Consider the following 21,967-nt stretch of genomic DNA (forward strand, 5'->3'; position numbering starts at 1 on the left):
TTTCTTGGCCATTTGTGTGAGCATTTTGTGTTGTGTTTGTATTTTGGCATTTTTCCCAGTCACCTCATTGGGCAATTTGTCTGAAGTGACCATTGAATTTGTAGAGGAGTAATAATTTTCTGCCTTGGTACAATGAAAAAGAGAAAAAACCAACATAAAGACAAAAATGTCTCATTTGTTTTATCATTGGTATTTTTCTTCATTGAATTTGTCTTTAATGCTGTCAACAGCAACATAGTTGATTTATAGACCGGTCTCAAAAAAAAATATATAGACAACAATTTTTCTTAAATAACAAATCACACATTTCACCTTTCAATCTCAAATTTTTTATACACAATGTGCATGCCGGTAAAGCCATTGCAAAATAATAATTGAACAAAATTTTACTCAAGAACTAAATTAAAAAAAACCATTTAATGTGAAAAACAACCTGTTTTAAAAATATATAGATATCTTTACAGTATATATATAGGTATTTACATTATGAAAGTTGCCCTATTGTTAAAAATTGTTTGAAATACTTGATTGAGCATGCTGTTTACCAGATTCTGAAGAATGAGATTGAGAGAAAAGCAACTTTGCTAAATTTGCTGCTTTAATGCAGTAATACTTTATATGTCCATGATCATCAGGTGCACTCCTTCCCCTGAGTCAAGAAATCCTAGCATCCCAGAAGATATCCACTTGGGTGGCTTGCGAGTAAGCAGAGCATGTTCAACAGTAGCCCCTAGTGGTTTTCTGTTGGATTTAGGTCTGGGTAGCTGGTCATTCCAAGACACACGATTAATATTAAACCATACACAGGGTGGATATAGATGTGTGAATAGGCATATTTTTCTGTTGAAACAACCAAAGATGTCTCCTTGTTGTACTCGCAACAATAAATACAGAGATTCCAAGAGCATTCTGATAGTCAAGGCCCATAACTAAGATTTTTGTGATGAAGGAAAATATTCTGTTACTACTACTTTAAAAAATCAATGATTTCTTGGAGTAGACTTCACTCTATTTGGTTTTTGTCATTCTATATGGTTTATCAATTTTTTACTAGACCTTTTTGACATTATAAATCTTTTCTTATATATACAATATGTATGCAGACCCATTTGGAAGAAGTGATATTGCATATATGCATGTAGGACCTCCAGTCAGTTAATATAAATGTGAAATGAGTGATATATTAATCCATCAAACACAGTTATAATTTATTTACATACAATTCCAATTATTAGTTTTTCATATTTATTTATGCAGGTCATTGCTGAAGCAGCAAATGGACCAATAACTCCTGCTGCTGATAAAATATTGATGGAGAGAAATATACTTGTTATTCCAGATTTGTACATAAATGCTGGAGGCGTCACTGTGTCATATTTTGAGTGGCTTAAGAATTTGAATCATGTCAGTTACGGTCGTTTATTATTCAAGTATGAGCGGGACTCCAACTATCATCTTTTAGGTTTGTTCTTAATCACATACCAATTTTTTTTTATTCATACTCGTACAGAATCTTGTGTAGATGGTTATTTTAAAATTTGTATTCATTTAACATGTAGCCTACATTATTTGATTTTTGGTTCCTTTTAATAAATTTGGGTATATAGGTCAATGCCTAGGTCAATAAGGTATTTGCCTATTGCATCAAAAGACATTGATATTTCATGAGTTTAAAGCCAATTCAATCCTTGTCATGATATTTTGTGACTCTGAGGTAGTTTCCACTTATGAAAAAGAGATGGTGCCAAGACAACCATGCAAACATATGCAGATAGTCTCCACATTAAGCCTTTATCACATTTTCTTTTTGAGAGAGACAAGAAGAGAAAACCATTTCAAATTTACTATAAATTGTAGGCCTCATCTAACTAGCTGTTGTATGCATAAACTGACCGTGTTTATACAAAAATAATCGGTTCAATAAACTTCTATTGTAAATATTCTTAAAATTGGAAAAGTTCAATTGTTTTTTTATATTGTTATATTTTTGGCAGAAATTTTAAATGTTGTTGTTTGTATGAATATACAGAGAGTGTCCAAGAATCTTTAGAAAGACGATTTGGCAAAGCTGGTGGTCGCATTCCTATTGTGCCCAGTGAATCTTTCGAAAAGAAAATTTCAGTAAGTTATTTATGGTTCTTGTAGCATAGGGTTACTAGCGTGAGATATTTTGTGAACAGATTTTCATCCAAATCTTGCAACTGTTTTTTTAATACGATTAAATAATCAACGTTTGGGTTTACCCAAAATTCAAAAGTTTGAATTTTGGGTAAACCCAAACGTCGATTATTTAATCGTACTATCAAACCCAAAAGATAATCCATTTCTAACTGTTTTTTTATTTTTTATTTCATTACCTTAGAAATTCAACTACACATAAAAAATTTTCAATTTCATGTTTCTGAGTTTCTGTTGTTTTATAATCAAATATATCACCATAGAGGGAAAACATTTGTTTTCCTTTAATTTTTATATTAATCCTTAACCGGCATTAACAAGATATTTCCTTCTTAAAAGCCTCTTAATATAGTACTTACAAGCCCAGATATTTTGTAAAGTTGATTTCTCAATGGAACACCTTTTCCTACACCTGTTAGTTTGCACCAGCTGAAAATCAGAAAGCCTACTTCATCAAAAAAAGGTTCAACATTTTTAAGGGGAGTTTAGTGATTTCTGCTATGCTGTTTAAAGGGCTGATCTGAAAAATTTTAATATTGTCAGTATCAAAAGAGAGAATATATTTTTTTAAATGTTTGATCTTTTTGTTCTGTGTAGAGTCCAGTTTTTTTTTAACGTTGGTTCAACAGTGGAATATGTAACTGACATATATAAATGTTAAATGAACATCACTACTTGTCAACCATTTTGAATTTTTTGTCAAATTAAATGTGATTCCACAGCTTTTAGATTTCTAGGTTGTATTTTGCAATGTATTGTGAGGTCTATTTTTAACTTAATTGGGATCTAAAGGATGAAAAGATCATGATGTACTGCAGGGCCGTCTTGAGAGCATCATGGGCCCCCAGGCCAAGTGATTTTTCTGAGACCCTACCAGGCTAATTCTAGAAAATTTCAACTGGTTCTCATTTTTGTGAGGCCCCCAGGCCATGCCCAGGTGGACCCATGCATTAAGATGGCACTGAGGCCCTGGAATAGTTGCAAAATGTGAAAGTCACAAAAGTCTAATAATGAGCGGAAAACGCAGTTGCCTATAATTCAATGCTGCTTACATATTTTTTATCTCAAGTCCCTTTAAAAAAATTAATTTTTACTAATATCTCTATAACACCAGTAGTCTATTGTGTTTTTTGTGGTTTCCAACTTCAAGGTGCAAATGCAAGCCAATCTCCCCATTAATGTCTTGCCGCAGAGAACAACAAGCCTACAACAGTACAAATATTCAATCATTACACCTTACTCACAATTTGAAATAGAGATGGCATCACTCTGGAAAATCAGATAATACTATATACTAAGGTTACCACCCATTCTCTTTTAGGAGGACACATCCTATATTTTGGTGTCATTTGAGATCCTCCAATGTTTTAGAAAATTTGTCCCTTTGTCCTCCTTTTCCAGTTTCCCGAATCACTTTTTTTGTTGGGAATTTTTTTTTTCATTCTGAAACATATATCTCTTCATCGCCAGGAGTGTTTGTGTGTTTTTCCCACACATTTTTTCACTCTTTGACCAATGCAGTCAAAATTTTCAGACAAATACAAGTTGCCTCTAAGCAGGGCAAATGCTATTCTAACCATGGCCCAGCTTGCCCCACAATAACATGAAAAAGACAGTGGAAAAAACAGCTCTGAAAGAAGAAAACCACAATATCCATTTTGAGAATATCATTGTTTGCTCACCGACAGCAAATGCCATGTACCAAAGTGAAGGGTACTCCCCACCCCCAAAAGTAGGTCCTACTTATGCTTTCCCCTCTCTCTGACATACACAATTGAACCTCTTGATAACGGGCACTTAATTTTGTCCACTAACGAAGAGTGTCCGTTAATTGATAGCAAAATACACTGAAGCCCGTCAACATAAGTAAAAAAAAGGCATCCGTTATCAGGATGTGTCTGCTAAAGAGAGTGTTTGAGGGAAGTTTCATCTTGGAGATTCATTTTCAAATAATAAAACTTTTATATGTGGGAGAAGCAAAAGTCTACTAACGTGGTCTAAAGCAGGGGTTTTCAATTTTTGAGACAGTGCAGGCCAAATAGGAGCATATATTATTGGATAATTTTTTTTCTGAGATCATTAAACATGAATTTTCATTAACTATGAATTTTTGTTTATTCTTACATTTTTTCCTCTTATGAAATATGAAGTCTTTAATTCTGAGAAATTATTTTTCCATTAGATATATGAATTTTCATAAATTCTGATTACTCCCACTAAAAATGAAATTGTTCCCTAAAACACATTGTCCTTCCCTGTGGAGCGTGGACCCCATTTTAGGAATTTGATCTAGATAAAACCCTTCTTAATTAGTCTTTACATAATGAAATAAAACTACTGACCAAATTTCATGAATGCTACCTCTGAACCTCTTTATAACCCCCCTTAGGGGTCGAATTTCAGAAAACCCCTTCCTACATTCTGTCACGAAATAAAACTTCATAAAAATTTTGCAACATTCCATTTGCATACCCGGATTACTTTTAGTGTTTCCTAACATTGATTCAAATGGGTGACAATAATGAGAGACAAAGTTTTCTTCCACTTAAATCATTTATTAACAATACATTAGAATGTTTTTAGAATTACCAAAGTAACAAACAATTTTTTCTTTAAAGCGTTAACATTAGAAAATATCACATAATGTTATTGAAACATTCTCACCCGAAGCAGTCAGAAAGGGTACCCTTCAATACTTATTATCAGAGTTCTCACAACTTCTACAATGGAAGAACAGCCCAAGAACCCAGATCACTTCCTGATGGTACAAGTTCAGTAAGAATCTGCACTAGCGAGTCCAGGAGAGATGCAGATACATCCCAAAGTCAGTCAGCAATATTCCATCCTCTATAAGAAGGCGTCCCCTCATACTTTCACATGCAGACAACCGGGCAATTGGAGCGACAATCAAAAGGAGGAGAGGCGGTGCTATCCTGAAGGCGTCGCAGCAAGAAACTGGATCATCAACTCATGATAATGGAAGGAGAGCAACCCTTCGCATGGAGCAAAGCCAGGCGATACACATCAGCAAGCAACTAAGTTGCAATCGAATGCAGGAATCAAATCGGGGACGATGCTCAGTACGCTGCTGGTATATATGGGGAAACTCTTTGTACATGTGATAGTGAATGACGGATCAACACTGAGGATTGACTGTACTGAAATTAACAGAAACCTTTTAAGAAACAATATCACATTTGCATATTTATATGGAATAAAATATTATGTAACTTTGACGTATGGAAATTGGCAACACACTAATTTTAAACATTGGAGACCTGGCCAGGGTCTACAATACTAGGCCTATTGCAAATTGAAACTCTCATGAAGCATATTGACCACAAGGTGGTCCATGGCCCACCGATGGCATGAAGGTAAAACATTGTATTTCCATGTATAATTATATTTGCAAAAACATTTAAAATTTAATTTTATATTGCTCTTTCATCACAATTTCACTGATTTTGATGACAATCCCCCGCAGAGTTTGCAACGTTGGCTTATGCTGTCATCCCAGTCGAGATTATCCGACAATCCCAGTTGAGCCCCCATATTTAAATGCAACGTTTGTCTTGTATTCCCCGGTTCTTTATCAATTTTACCCCAGAGATCTTTGAATGGATGACAATAATGAATAGAACAAGACTTTAGTTAAACTATAATTATTTATTCTATTGACTATTAATTATTAGTATAACATTTTAACAAACAATTATCACTATTAGCCTTTTCCCTCAGACATTACAATGAGACAATAAAATAGAACGCTCTCACCGCTATGTCCAGGTATTCGCATATTAGTTCACATCATCCACAAGACAGTTCAAGATGTCTCAGGCACCCAGTGGCCTTCTTTACATCACAGCAGGAGACACCCCGACATCAGGTTCAGACGGTTTTGTGTCTTGAAACATGCGTTGAGGCTACAGGTCAGCCACTGCATAGGAAACTGGAGGCGGACGTCCAAGAGTAGCCAGTGGGGCTGTAACATGGGCTGTAACTGAAGTCTGAAGTCGCCATCACATAAAAACATGTATGCTTACTTTTTGTTGCTATTCATTGGCAGCGGTGGTCGTATGGCGACGATCAAGGCCGATCATGATGTCCGCCTACGATCGCATGCAAATGAAGTGACCTTGAAGCCGATTGGCTTGATTAGACGTGCGGTCGGGAGTTTTCCTTTTAAATACCGGCTGTACGTTGTAACAATGCTCACATCTCTCTCTCCTCTTCCTTTGTTGTGTTCATTCAACTGGAACCCTCTAGTTGGACGGTTCTCTGTCTTGCTACCACTTCATTTGGCCTTAGGCTGGGAAAATGATCCAATAGTTATTTAAAATGAAATAGATTAAGTGTCTAAATTTGTTTCCCGGCAGGTCCGGAACCGGAAAGATAATTTTATCTTCATAGTTGAAAATACTTCATTGCTGATGTTGGACAGAAAATAACATAGCAGCTGGCCTTGTCAAGGCTACATACAGTAACATAACATCTTGGAGTAGATCCAGCCCTCAACCGAGAGGCCCCCTGAACTGATCGAGGTAATTCGGCCCTCAATCGAAAAGCCCCTGTTGGAGGTGATCCGGCCCTCAACTGAAGGGCCCCCTGGAACTGATCGATGTGATCCGGCCCTCAACCGAGAGGGCCCCCGTTGGAATTGATCCGACCCTCAACTGAGAGACCTCCGCTGGTACTGACCAGGCTACACCGCATCGAACTGACTATCAACGTCGGGTGTCCAACCGGCAAATAAGACTGATTATTGACTAACCATAAACCGGTGAGAGCGTTACTTTTTGTCAATATCGAATAGAGGGTTTTATGTCAAATTAATCTAGTGTTAAAATTGTGTAACTTACATTCGAGAGAACTTAATAAATAATATTTTCATGCGAAAGTTTAGTTGTGATAATTTTCCACTTGTCGTTTGCTATTACGAATTACTGGATATTTTGAACTGGGCAAGCAACTCCTACAAGGGACGTTGCATGGTCACCAATCAATCCATAGGCGACGGGATCATGACCAGGTTGGACTATCACACGAAGTCAAGCGATGAGACGGGTGTGATGCCAAAGGCACCTTTCCAAGTTTAACACATTGTTTTAACTGAGAGACGATCTGACTCACACCTCAACAGGGCGTGATGCCTTAGTAATGAAGACAGGAAGTTAGTCGGAAGAAGTAGTAGTTCGTGCAGATCTCTATCTGGTTTTTATACGGGAGCGTTCCCACAATGCTTCATGAAAGAGCCAATCACAAGATCGAAGGTGCTGTATTGAGCTTGCGTCCAATTTACATAACTTCATGAGAGAAAAGGAAATATTGTAAAAAATATAACGCAGAATCTGGCAACCAAATATAACAAAGACGGTGGCCGATCAGCGGACACACAATCCTGCCGATCGAACCAGGAGACAAAAAGGTAAAACAAATTAAAATCTATTAAAAATGACTAGAATAAGGACGATTTCCACGGGGGGCCTAAATGGTAATGTTACAAGTTCCTGCCAGCAATCTGTGTGTCTTCCCATCGTAATATCAGCAACTGGCGGGCCTCTCATGTTACAATTTCATGAACATAGCTTTAGCAATTTTGGCTCGCCGTGATTTCTCTGTGACCTTTGAACCCCATTATGACCCCCCCCCCCCCCCAGGTGTCAAATTCTGGAAAATCCCTTCTTAGTTGATCTTTACGTCATGAAATAAAACTGCTGACCAAATTCCATTTCAGGTTTCGGCTCAGTGTGATTTCTACATTACCTCTGAATCTCTCCCCCCTAATGACACCTTTAGGGGTCCAACGAATTACATGATAGCTTCAGTGGTTTTGACTCGGCATGATATCTCTGTTAGCTTTGAACCCCATTATGACTCCTCCACCCTTAGGGATTGAATTTCGAAAAAACCTGTCTTAGTTAGTTTCTACGTCATGGAATACAATCTTCTGAGAGACTGAATTTCATAAATTTCAGCAGTTTCGGCTCTGCATGATTTCTCTATATTACCTGAACTCCCCATATGAACCTCTAAGGGGTCGAAATTCCGATAATCCTCTTCTTACTTGGTCTTTACGTCATGAAATAAAGCTTCTCAGCAAATATCATGACTATAGATTCAGCGGTTTCGCTTTGGCGTGATTCATCTATGCTAGCTTTGAACCTTTGTATGACCTCCCATAGAGTTTGAATTTCAAAAATCCCTTAGTTAGTGTTCACATCATGAAACAAAACTACAACCAAAATTTCAGGAATTTCAGCGGTTTTGGCTTGGCGTGATTTAACTATGTTACCTTTGAACCCCCATGACCCCCTTAGGGGTTGAATTTTGAAAACCCTTCTTAGTGAGTCTATGGCACAAAACAAAACTATTGACCAAATTTGATATTCATCGCTTCAGTGGTTTTGGCTTAACATGTTCTGACCAATCCATCATTGCTATCTGTATATGCATAACATGTCCTGACTGATTCATCATCACCAAGCCCATGCGGCTGAAGCTGTATTTATGAAATTTGGTCAGTAGTTTTATTTCCTGATGTAAAGATTCACTAATAAGGGGTTTCCCAAAATTCGACCCATAAGGGGGTTCTGAGGTTATACAGAGAAATATCGTGTTGAGCCGAAACTGCTAGAGCTATGTATATTTATGAAATTTGGTCAGTAGTTTTATTTCATGATGAAAAGACTAACTAAGAGGGTTTTTTCAAAATTCTGCCCCCAAAGGGGTCATGAGAGGGACTCAAAGGTTAAAAGACAATCATCGCTGAGCTGAAATTGCCAAAGCTATAAATATGAAATTTGGTCAGTATTTTTATTTTGTAATCAAACTCACTAACGAGGGATTTTTCAAAATTCATACCGTGAGGAGGACATGGGGGGGGGGGTTCATAAGTTAATATGGGGCAATCATCGCTGAACCCAAACTGCTGGAAGCTATAAATATAAAATTTTGTCAGTATTATATTTTATAATATAGACTCGCCAAGGTGGGATTTCTGGAATTGCAACACCCAAAGGGGTCATGAGGGATTCAAATATTATTGGAAGGAATCATCGGCAATCAATTTTCAGATTACGTAATCCAGGCAAGGGAAGCCACGGGTAACAACTAGTTTTATCTATATGAATTGAGAAGTTATACATACTTAAAATAAGATGGGCATAATTAATTTTTTTGAGAAGTGTTATATTTTTCATAATTATTACTTTTTGTCATAATTGCTCATGTTTTGAGTTGCTGTATTTTAGATATATTTGACATCCATATTTTTTATGCGCATTATTCTTTCAGTCACTTCGTTGGACGGTTCCCTTATTGTGTTGTTTTTTGCCTTTGCATTTTTATATATAGTCAATACAAGTTGGTCACATTATATCAATAGCATATGCCAAACCAACAGAATTGCTTATAGCAGAGTCTCTTAACTTTTTTTGTGCATAATGATCACCTTTTGCATTGTGAGAATAGCACCCAAACTTCAGAAACAATTTTTGAAAATAAGAGTAGTTACTTAGTTATAGTGATTATATATTTTGAATATATAATCACTATTAACTATATATAACTTATTATATTTTGAGTTTTTGAGCACCTAAATTATGGAATCTTAGGCAAATGCACATATTTTTCCATGGGAAAATCAGACCCTATGTTTTTATAATGTTGGTTGTAAATTCTCAAGTCAAATGGCAAATACACTGCTGGCCACCGTAAATGCAACACCCTGAAGGAAGCATGCAAATAATATGAAATTTACAACAAGCATTAGCGGAGGTGAGATATGCAAATGATTAGAATTTCAGCGCAGACGCACATCACGCGCGCCTGTGGCGCCACTTCAAAGCGCTATTTAAGGCTTGGAGATTTCGACGATTTGAAGTACGGCAATTGTGTTTTTCTTGTGGTTTTTTCAAAAACACGATCAATTATGCCTCGTAGAAAAAAGCGATCATCTTTTGATCAAGTATCCGAGTTCGACAGAGGAAGGATAGTGGCCTACCGAGATTGTGGATTATCTTTCAGGGAAATCGGTAGTCGTGTTGGACGAAACCAAACAACTGTAATGCGGATATGTGATCGTTGGATGCAGGAGGGTACGACGGACCGACGTGTTCGATCGCATCCACCTCAGTGCACCACTTCACGTGATGACAGGCGTATTGTGCGTATGGCAGTGATGGATCGCTCAGCCACATCACGAACCATAGCACAGCACATTCAGTCTGTACCGCATCATCCAGTGTCTGCGCGTACCATTCGACGCCATTTACAGCAGAGTGGTCTGTCCGCAAGACGTCCATTGCATTCGTCTACCCTTGACTCAGAACCACAGACGTCTCCGCCGCCAATGGTGCGATGAAAGAAGGATGTGGACGGCACAATGGAATGAAATTGTCTTTACTGACGAGTCACGCTTCTGTCTGCAACACCAAGATTGTCGGATTCGAGTCTGGAGACACCGTGCAGAGAGGATGCTGAACAGCTGCGTTATGCACCGCCACACTGGTCCTGCACCGGGTATTATGGTATGGGGCGGTATTGGATATCACTCTCGCACTCCTCTAGTATGCATTGCCAGTACTTTAAAAAGCCAGCGCTACATCTCCGAGGTGTTGGAGCCAGTTGTTCTTCCTTACCTTCAGGGCTTGCCCACAGCCATATTTCAACAGGATAATGCGCGACCACACGTGGCACGCATTGTCCAAAGGTTCTTCGTCAATCGCCAGATTGAATTGCTTCCCTGGCCAGCTCGCTCTCCGGATCTTTCGCCGATAGAAAACACGTTGTCCATGGTTGCTCAACGATTGACCCAGATTACATCCCCAGCTGCCACACCAGATCAACTTTGGCAACGCGTGGAAGCTGCTTGGTCTGCTGTACCCCAAGAACACATCCAAAGTCTCTTTGAATCAATGCCGAGGCGTGTGGCAGCGGTTGTAACATGACGACCTGGGATCTCTTACAATCCTGTTGTTCAATTAATCTTGTTTAGGCCCCAGGGTTCGTTGGTTACCGGAAACCACCCGAGGCTTCCGCTGACAATCCGGTTCGGGTCAGTTAGTTCGCTTAGTCTGACGGTCCGGAGGTGGGGTCTCCTAGCCGTCGGGCGAGAACGGGGCCAGAGGTCGGGCTACCAACGTCCCATATAAATTCCGCTTTACATCTATGTCAGAGATCCCAATAGCTCGTCTGGTTACCTTCTCTTTCCCTCTGGGGGTTCCCGTGGTTCGTCGGTGGAGGCCACGTCGAGTCGTCATCGTCAAACTCTATTTTAATTGTGTAATATATTAGTGCAATATAATATAAATGTTCAGCAAAGTGTTATATAAATATGTAATATATTTTACCTCCATGCCGTCGGTGGTTCCTAGGACCATCTCACGGTTTATAATGTCATGAGTTTTTACAATGTGCAATAGGCCTAAAAGTTGTGGATCCTGGCCAGATCTCCAATTTGATATGTTTGGATGCCAGATTTAATATTATAATGCTTACAGTATTTCCTTTTCTCATGAAGTTATGTAAATCAGATACAAGCTAATGTTGTGATTGCTACTATATAAAAGCCAGCTAGAGATGTGCTGACACTCGCTCTACCTACCTACTTCCTCACCTACGACTAACGACCGACTTAATCAGTAAGGCGTCACGCCCTGTCATGGTGTGAGCCAGATCGTCTCATAAGTAACGATGAAGTTACAATAATAGAAGTGTGCCTTGGCACTTATCCCGTCTCATCGCACGTAAGGTTTCAATGTCGTCGTGATCCAGTGATCGGTTAGTGGCCAGACCGGCCACCCGTGGACTTTCATCTCCAGTTCCATGTGCAGTGGCTGAGCTTTCATCTCAACGTGTGTTTACACCAAAGTCGTCTGAAGCTGGTGACGACGAGTCTTTGGCTGTGTGGCAGACACCTGGGAGTATCTACCGGACGATGTGATAAGACGTGAAAACCTGGACAACGGCGGTGAGATCGATTCATATTTTTGTTTCATTGTGACAGTGAGAGAAAAGACTAACTGTGATAATTGTGATAAAACGTTAATTAATAGTTTAACATATAAAAGGGCCTGTGATAATAGTGATTACGCTGATTAATGGTTTAACAATATAATTGAATAAATGTTATAGTTCTATCTAAACTTTGTCTATTCCATTGTTGTCATCCACTCAATGTTTACTGGGGGAAAAAATATTAAAGAACCGGGAGGTAACGATCAAGAACGTTACACGGTGATCTCCAACAATGGCGGCTACTCTGGCTACTGATTTTGGCAGGAACCACACTTCACAGAAGTCTATAAATTTAATCATTTGATGCTTGGTCAACATGTTATCTGCAAAATAAATATTGTTGCGATATCTCTTGTCTTTCTTGGTGTTGCAATTTGGGTGGCCAGCAGTGTAAAAAGTATGCTGAATGCGTATTGGTAGTTGAGTTATTAGCACACCAGCCATCAGCTTAAAAGACCTGTATGGGAACAGAGTATGCAGATATAAATCAGCTTAATTTAAATCATGATTAAAATCCCGGTTTAAATCACTTGATTTTTTTTAAAAACTCATTGATTTAAATCACAAAATATAAATTTTGTTTTTTCTCTACATAACTTCAATGATATTGAAGTAAAAGTAACCTAGTATGGCATGCATGTTACTGATACATGGTAAAGTTTGTGCTTAAAAGAAGTATAGAAGATCTTTTTAGGGTAAATACAGACTTGAACATAATCCCTAGATACAGTGCAGAAAGAAAGCTGCTCTATTTCTAGATTTATAGAGAAATGTAGGAAGTTGAACTTAGCACATAGCTAAACTGCACTGAGTATTTTCAATGCATTGCAACAGGGCACTAGGGTTCCCCTGATTAAAAAACAGAATAATTATTTTTTTATAAAGCCTTGAATTTTATGTCCTAATTGTTGATTCAAAATAATAGATGTAGTACCAACATAAATATTGTTCGACTTTTTCACTTTTTACATTAATATTTTGAGTTTGCTCGTTTTTTACCAAAACTAATATCTGTGAAAGAATAAAAATGTGTAAACTATTAAAAAACACTATGCAAGTCAGAAACATTAATTGTGCAAGAAACAATCTTGTCAATAGAATTTGTTTTGTTTAGCTGATGCTGAATGACCCTTTGGTTGTACATCCAGTGAATTGAGATGTCTGCACCATATGTGTGATACTGAGTTGCCACCACACATTCACTTTAATGGGGGAAAGGCCTCATGAATAAAAGCATTTCTCTATAAGAAAAATGTTAATCCATGAAGTTAATTTGGGTTCAATGACCTTTTATATTACATAAACACAGATTTTTGGTGTTCATATTTTTTGTTTGTAGTTTGTTAATTAATGCTTAATTAAATTTGAGTGATTAGGAGAAAAAAGCAATTAGGTGATATGAAAATATGCATTCTTAATGATTAATTAGATTTGTTTTAATTAATGAGCATTCGGTTAGTTTTAATAAAAATCTTATTTTTTTTAAAAAGAAAATCATGATTTTTTCATACCCTGCATGTGAATTCTAGCTGGAGCACAGATGTCTTTATCCGGCCATTAAAAATGAGCTTATATTGATTTTGAAATATACCAATAAAGCTCGATTTAGTATCTCTTTCAGGGAATTTTTTATAGATTTCTCTATTATGAAGTGGATATATCTTTGCCTACTTCTTGTTGTAGACTTGGAAAGGATTCCTTTATACATAAATTGCAGTTTATATTGTATGTATAATTTATAATAACCACAGGAATTAATTTATAAAATCCTTTTTAACTCTTTAAGGGTGCTTCTGAGAAAGACATAGTACATTCAGGATTGGACTACACTATGGAAAGATCTGCTCGGGTGAGAAATGCATTTTCTTCAGTGATATATGCTTCCAACAGATATTGTAATTTATAAATATGTATTAGAATGAATATTTGGTGAGAGTGCATCCTAGATCAAATTAATGCAACCAAACACTCTTGGAGGCATGTGCATTTCAACCCCAAGTAATTTTTTACAGTTCAATTTTATAATGTACTACATATACTCTACATATCAATTGTTGAATAAGATGTGTGTAAACATTAAAAAAAATTAACTAAATATAATTAGTGATTGTGAGAAAAGGTTAACATACTTGAATTGCAGAGAGATAAACAGCATGTGTGTTGTCAAGTTTGAGTGTCTAGTGCAAGTGTTAGTAGATAGTTCTTATTAAACTGAAGAGCCAAAAAAACTGGTACAGGCATGCGTATGCAAATAAAGAGATATGGAACCAATCAGAGTATGGCGCTGCGGTCGGCAATGCCTATATAACACAACAACTGCCTGGCATAGTTGTTAGATCGGTTACTGCTGCTACAATGGCAGATTATTGAGATTTAAGTGAGTTTGAACGTGGTGTTATAGTCGGCGCACGAGAGATGGAACATAGCATCTCCGAGGTAGCGATGAAATTTGGATTTTCACGTACGACCATTTCACGAGTGTACCGTGAATATCGAGAATCCGGTAGAAAATTAAATCTACGACATCGCTGCGGCCGGAAAAAGATCATGCAAGAACGGGACGACTGACGAGAATCATTAAACGTGACAGACGTGCAACCCTTCCGCAAATTGCTGCAGATTTCAATGCTGGGCCATCAACACGTGTCAGCGTGCAAACCATTCAACGACACATCATCGATATGGGCTTTCAGAGCCGAAGGCCCACTCGTGTACCCTTGATGACTGCATGACACAAAGCTTTATGCCTCGCCTGGGCCCGACAACACAGACATTGGACTGTTGAGGACTGGAAACACGTTGCCTGGTCTGACGAGTCTTGGTTCCAATTGCTTCGAGCTGATGGACGTGCACGGGTATGGAGACAACATCATGAATCCATGGACCCTACATGTCAACAGGGGACTGTTCAAGCTGGTGGAGGCTCTGTGATGGTATGGGGCGTGTGCAGTTGGTGTGATATGGGACCCCTGATACGACTCTGACAGGTGACAGGTACATAAGCAACCTGTCTGATCACCTGCACCCATTCATGTCCATTGTGCATTCCGACAGACTTTGACAATTTCAGCAGGACAATGCGACACCCCACACATCCAGAATTGCTACAAAGTGGCTCCAGGAACATTCTTCTGACTTTAGACACTTCCGCTGGCCACCTAAATCCCCAGACATGAACATTATTGAACATATCTGGGATGCCTTGCAACGTGCTGTTCAGAAGAGATTTCCAGCCCCTCTTACTCGTACGGATTTATGGACAGCCCTGCAGGATTCATGGTATCAATTACCTCCAGCACTACTTCAGACATTAGTCGTGTCCATGCCACGTCGTGTTGCGGCACTTCTGCGGGCGCCCTATACAATATTAGGCAGGTGTACCAGTTTTTTTGGCTTTTCAGTGTATAGTGTGAGGTATTGGTGAAAGACTAATTCCACTGCTGTTGACACTTTAAACTTTGTAAACATGGGGGGGGGGGGGGAAGTAACACTTTTGATGGGATATTTTGTAACAGCTCTGCTTTGGAATGGTCAGCCAATGAATAATTTTTCAAGCTGGAAGGTTGTAATTGCAAATCAACACAGTAAAAATTCTTCAGAGCAATAGGGATTGCTTGACAAAAAATGCCAACTGTCTTCCCGGAAGGTGAGGGACTAAAAGCTCAATACGAGTTTGATGGAGATGAAAATCTGGTGATCCTAATAAAATTTGATTTTTTTTTTGTTTGTTATACAGAATTAGTTTTTAAATTCAGTGTAGTTCTTGCATCACAGATGGCCCAATGTGGATGCGATATTGAGTACACTCGGTCGCCACAAATAAATTTAAACTTATCAGTCATTCCCTAAATTTCAAACAACCCATGCCGTTTCAAATACCCCGACATAAGTAAAATAGGTGGAAACTTTGATATGATTATAGCAAAACCCATTTGTAAGTCAATGAAGTGATTTTTGATGTTGCTCAGAAAAATTGTCTATATTATTGATATGTAGATCATATATCATGTTCTTATGTATTAAAACATATGGCATTAACCTACTTTGGTGATAAGCAATGAAGCAACAACAAAGAATATCACAAGGAAAAATTGAAAACATATGTTTGCACATAACATAATGTTACATGCAATAAATACCATAAATTTTTTTCCCTATGCCCACACTGTTATTTTTGCCTGCAAGAGAAAAAATTCCCACTGAAATGAAAAAAAAAGGTATATATCTCACATTTATATACAGGTTTGTACCATTTATTCAAAAATTTTTATGGGGGTGGGGAGTGAAAATAGATTGTGAAAACTTAATGAAATAATAAGAGGTACAATATTTTTCCAAACATGAGGTTACAAAACATCAGTGAAAATTAAATGCATTTTTTTTAAACTGAAAATTTCATCCAGTTTTTTAATATTAAAAAAATACTTTTTCTTATATAGCTGACTTTATGTACCACCACAATTTCCTGTGGATAAGGAAATTTCGAAATTTATTCCTTGAATAGACAGTGATCTTACTTATGTGTCTGGGCAAGGGAACAAGAAAAAAAGATGCATAAGTGAGAGAGGCATATAAGTGAATAGCATTATTTGCCTATATCTTTGACCAGGAGTGCAGAAAATAATCTTGTAGTGAGAATTTGTGTAAGTGTGCAATCACTGTACATACACATTTTTTCAATCATTATCAAAATGGCTTTGATATCATATGGCACACATTATCATGTTCTACATACAGCGCTCACATGAATTTAACACATAACAAGTCGGAAACCAAATTTCTGTTCACACTCATCTGAGTGGAATGTATCTCACATCCTTCAGTTGCAAACATTTTTTTCCTTTTCTTTGTCTAATTTAAGTTAGTGAAAGAATATGCATGTGTGTACATATACTAAGTAAAGATAGAACATTTCTTTCTGGGTGAGGGAGGGGTCTATATATCTTATATATATCTTACTTATACATAATCTAAATACATCTTACACACACACACATATATATATTATATGCAGTACACTATTTTTATGTTATGTATAAGGCCTATATCACATGGCAGCAATGCCAGAACCTTATATCCTTATGCAAGAAAAAAAGCGAAATGGTGTGTTAATGAGTTTAGGAGTGTGTGTCTTGTCCATCACATGGTTGTCAGCATTTTCTATGAAGAAAGTATAAAATACTCTTACCGTTGAGGCTAAAAATTACATAAATTTGTGTAAATCAATTATGATTCATGATAAAAAGCTTTTTCTCCTATTCTTTTTTATTTCATTACATTGCAAATGTGAATAATTGCTCTTTTAATAACACAGATAAATTTAAACGTGGCGACTATTTCATCATTACCACATCTTATCAGGTAAATTCAAAAAATTTTCACCAAATACAGGAAAGGTCAGTCACACAAAGATTTTCTAAGGCCATCATGATTTTGTCTGTGAGGATGAGAAAGAGAGAGAGAGAGAGAGATGCATTTTAACATACAGCATGTATTTTACAGCTTACAAAGGTCTTCGATTGGTAAATACTCAGCAAACAATGTACAAAAACTCTGCTTCAGTCAATGCCAGAGGCCACATAATGCAAAGCTGTTGAATCTGAGAAGCAAAATGACCAAGTAACACAGGAAATCAAATGATTTTGAGAGGGGGGACTTTCATCCTGTTGAATCCATATAGAATCAAATAATGCCTGACAATTCTAGGATTAGGAAGTTTAGGACACGAGAAACTTGCCCCCCCTCCCCTCCCATTGAGAACGAGAAAAGAGTATGCCTCTAGAATTAATAGTTCCCAAGTAAAATGTCATGTGCCTGTTACCTATCCCCCTATGTTCACCCCATGGTTCATTAATTTTCTTTCGAAGGAGAATATGAATCAAAGTGCTCAAAGAGGCATAATCCATAATCCGGAAAATTACCTTGTATAAAATCACCTACGTCTCAATGAGTCCGGATTTCAAAGGTTTTACTGTATTAGGAATTAAGCAAATAAAAAGAAAAGTTAAAGTTTTAACTATGTTTCAAGCAGAAATTTGTACTAAATAATAAATATTAAATTTTTATAAATCTTATTCTGTATACAACTAGCTGTTACCTGCGGCTTCACTCTTGTGGATTTGGTAATATGAAAATTTGATGATTCCTTCCAATAACATCTGAATCCCTCTTGAACCACTTGGGTGTTGCATTTCCAGAAATCCCGTCTTGGCGAGCCTCTATACAGGGTGTTCTTTTAATAGACAGACAAACTCAGAGGGTTGTTAGTAGACAACAAGAGGAACAAAAATTGCAATGGCACATGGTGTCACAAACCATGTTGAGAGGGTGTGAATCTCGAAAAGTGCATGCAGGTTTCGACGTCACGCTGGAACAACAAAAAGTACAATAATAACTACAAAAAGATGTATTTGATTAATTATTACAAGAGTTGCTGGAAGTGACTGCTGCTGACATCATTGCACAGTCTACAATGACTTAAAATGATTCCCGGACACTCTCGAAGGTACCAGGTATGCTTTTGGTTTCTTCTGCGGCAATGACAAACTGCATTATTACATCCTCCGGTGTGTCTACAGGCGTACATTGTGCAAAACATGCATACATTCTGTGGTCTCCCTGCACCTCTCTCTCATGCCGTGCTGGGTGGAAGGTCCCTATCTTCCGTAGTAGTCGATCAATTGCTGCGAAGGTACTATGGTGGGGACGCCTCATCAGATATTGCTGTTGGTACATCTGCTGTGCTAAGCACCCATTGTCATCTACTTGACCGTAAATCAGATGCGTATCAGCATATTCCTCGTTCGTGTTGTCAGCCATCATGATACTCATTGAAACAGACAACTAACTGCTACATGTGCTTACTACTGCAATAGCGCTAATTTACGTTGCCCGCAGCACGTGACCCTACCCCAGTGCATGTGTTTCGCGATATTGCTTACATCAGATATGATGAGTGAACCACGAATACATTCAGCGATCAACTGACATCCATCTTTCTTCTCTGGACTCAAAGCCTGCATGCGTTTTTCACCCTCTCAACGTGGTTTGCGAAACCATATTTCATTGCAATTTTTGTTCTTTTTGATGCCTATTAACAACCCTCTGAGTTTGTTGGTCCATTAACAGAACACCCTGTATTATTATAAAATATAATACTGACCAAATTTTTCATATTTATAGCTTCCAGTGGTTAGGGCTCAGCGATGATTGCTCCATCTAACTTTTGACCCCCCTCCATGTCCTCCTTACAGTATGAATTTTGAAAAATCCATCGTTAGTAAGTTTCAACATTATAAAATAAAACTGACAAAATTTCATATTTATAGCTTCAGCTCAGCGATGATTACCCCGTATAACCTTTGAGGCCCCTCATGAACACTTTAGGAACCGAATTAAAAAAAAACCTCTTAGTGAGTCTTTATATCATGAAATGAAACTACTGACTAAAAATTTCATAAATATAGATAGCTCCAGCCGTTTCGGCTTCGCATGATTTCTCTGTATAACCTTTAGATCCGCTTAGGTGTTGAATTTTGGAAAAACTCCTGCTTAGTGAGTCTTTGTCATCTTTTTTTCGGCTCGGCATGATTTAATTTCTCTGTATAACTTTTGCAACCACCTTAGTGACCTTCTTAAGCCCTGTTTACACGTGTTGGGAAGTTCCCAGTAACAGGAATTTTCACTACAACCTGTTTACATGCCATTTAGTTTATGCCGGTATTCCCCCTACTTTTCGGATGTCATCACTGGTCACGTGGGTTGAACGGGTGGTTGGCTCAAGATGGCTGACGAAGAAGCTAACAGCAATTTTCGTGGCACAAAGAATTATGGGAGGGGAGGTCGAAGTCACCCACCATTATTCTGCAACAAAAATGGAACTCTTTTGACGGATCTCCGTCCCACCTTCCCCCCCCCCCCCCCATGAAGAAAAAAGTTGCAGTGCAGGTAATAATCATCAAAGCTACTCCCCCAATCTTGCACATGTAAACGGGGCTTTAGGAGTTGAATTTTGGGAAACCCCTTTTTAATGAGTCTTTACGTCATGGAATAAAACTACTGACTAAATTTCATAAGTATTGCTCCAGCAGTTTTGGCTCGGCGTGATTTCTCTGTCACCTTTGCACCCCCTTAGTCGTCAAATTTCAAAAACCCTTTCTTAGTGGATCTTGATGAAATGAAACTACTGACCTAATTTCATATTCATAACTTCAGTGATTTTGGCTCGGCAATGATGAATCAGTCAGTGAATCAGGACATGTCATTATATATTTTGTATACAATAATTGTGCCCTTCTGTCATCATAAAATTTTGTTTTTCATTTGCTCAAGTTTGTCCTCATTTGTGACCATATTCAATTATCTAAAAAAACAACTTTGAAGTAAAAGTACATATTTTTCAAATACAATTGAAATTTTTTCGGGACACTCAGTGATTCCTTTCAAATGATGGGGAATCCTGTTTAGATGGAAGGGGGGAGAATTTGGTTACTGTAAATGAGAGCAATGATAACAAATTAGTGACACTCATTAATTTTCATGTTGCAGGGAGATATGCATAAGAATTTTGACATGGATTAGGAAAATGTTGGCCATGGTTGCTTTACTATAAATCTCTCAAATCTTTTTTTCATAACTAAATTACTATTTTATTGTTTAAAATGAATTCTGGTAGTAATAAAACATTTGCTTTCTTTGAGTTTGTTTTAATAGTATTTGAACGCATATCGCATGATGCTAGGTCAGATGTTACTGATTGGTATCACCTTTCATCTCTCATTATATTTGATTTCTTCACTTGCTTGATAATTCCCCAAATTCCAGTTTGCAGTCTTGTGGTTGGAGTGTTTGTCTTTGGTTGTACATGTGAGAGTTTGAGTACTAGTTTGGGCATGGATGTGTTTGTAATTAACACTAACAACTGCCCTGGACATATCACTCAGAAAATTGGAAAAATGAATAAAAACTTTTATTCATTATACATTCTTTGATATGTTATTTCATAAGTGTTCTCATCTGTGAAATGAAATTATTGATCTGTGAGTTTTTTCTTTTAATCAATTCACTGATTTGATCACTTGTACATTTTCAGGCAATTATGCGTACAGCTGTAAAGTTCAATCTTGGCTTAGATCTTCGAACTGCTGCCTATGTTAACTCCATAGAGAAAATATATTTGACATATAGAGGAGCGGGTCTTACTTTTACATAGGTTTTTTTATATGCAGTAGTTGATTTTATGTACCATTCTTCCAATTTTTTCATTCCCTGAACTGTTATCTAGATGAGATATACATAGAAGAGGCTCATATATGTTTAAAAAAGTGTTTGTTGCTTTGTTGATGTCTTATATCAATGTTTTTTTCCCATATTTTTGTATTTATTTATTTTTTACATGTTAATTTTCTTATTTATTGGTGTCTTTTTTTGTAGTTTTCTTTCTTTTTAATTTTTTGTTATGCACCAACTAGATTCTGTTAGAAATTTATACAAAAAAAAGCTCAGAAGATCTGATATGTATTGTGTTCTTTATTGTATTTTTTTCTTTATATGCACCAATATTTTCATTGTGAGTAGGTAAAGCTAATTTATATATACATATATGTGCTTTGTATCTAGCTCTTAAATGAGCATCAACAGGGATGTGTTAAATATTGTTTTATGAATAGCAAAATCTTCAGTGGTTTAGTTTATATACAAACCTCTAAAGTTTGCTTTAAAATCTCAGTATTTCTATGAATGTATTATGTTCTTAAGAAATGACCATCAGAAT

General features: G+C 37.3%; 1 protein-coding gene and 1 long non-coding RNA gene across 2 annotated transcripts in view; one reads left to right on the plus strand and one right to left on the minus strand.

The window, feature by feature from the left end:
- LOC149074616 (glutamate dehydrogenase, mitochondrial-like) overlaps window positions 1–21,703 on the plus strand; it is a 103,264-nt gene extending 81,561 nt beyond the window's left edge. Inside the window, exons 8-11 of the mRNA XM_089246993.1 lie at window positions 1,258–1,462; window positions 2,030–2,121; window positions 13,982–14,044; window positions 21,287–21,703. Of these exons, the coding sequence (XP_089103119.1) occupies window positions 1,258–1,462; window positions 2,030–2,121; window positions 13,982–14,044; window positions 21,287–21,406 (480 nt within the window). The 3' untranslated portion in view covers window positions 21,407–21,703. The remainder of the gene's footprint in view (window positions 1–1,257; window positions 1,463–2,029; window positions 2,122–13,981; window positions 14,045–21,286) is intronic.
- Window positions 5,113–21,967, minus strand: part of LOC149074617 (uncharacterized) — a 139,597-nt gene continuing 122,742 nt past the window's right edge. Inside the window, exon 3 of the long non-coding RNA XR_016194486.1 lies at window positions 5,113–5,336. This is a non-coding gene — a long non-coding RNA (uncharacterized LOC149074617). The remainder of the gene's footprint in view (window positions 5,337–21,967) is intronic.

This window comes from Pholcus phalangioides, unplaced genomic scaffold (assembly GCF_987345545.1).
Source record: "Pholcus phalangioides strain wild (caught in Gottingen) unplaced genomic scaffold, Ppha-v1.0 ptg000017l_1, whole genome shotgun sequence".
NCBI classification, from domain to species: domain Eukaryota; kingdom Metazoa; phylum Arthropoda; class Arachnida; order Araneae; family Pholcidae; genus Pholcus; species Pholcus phalangioides.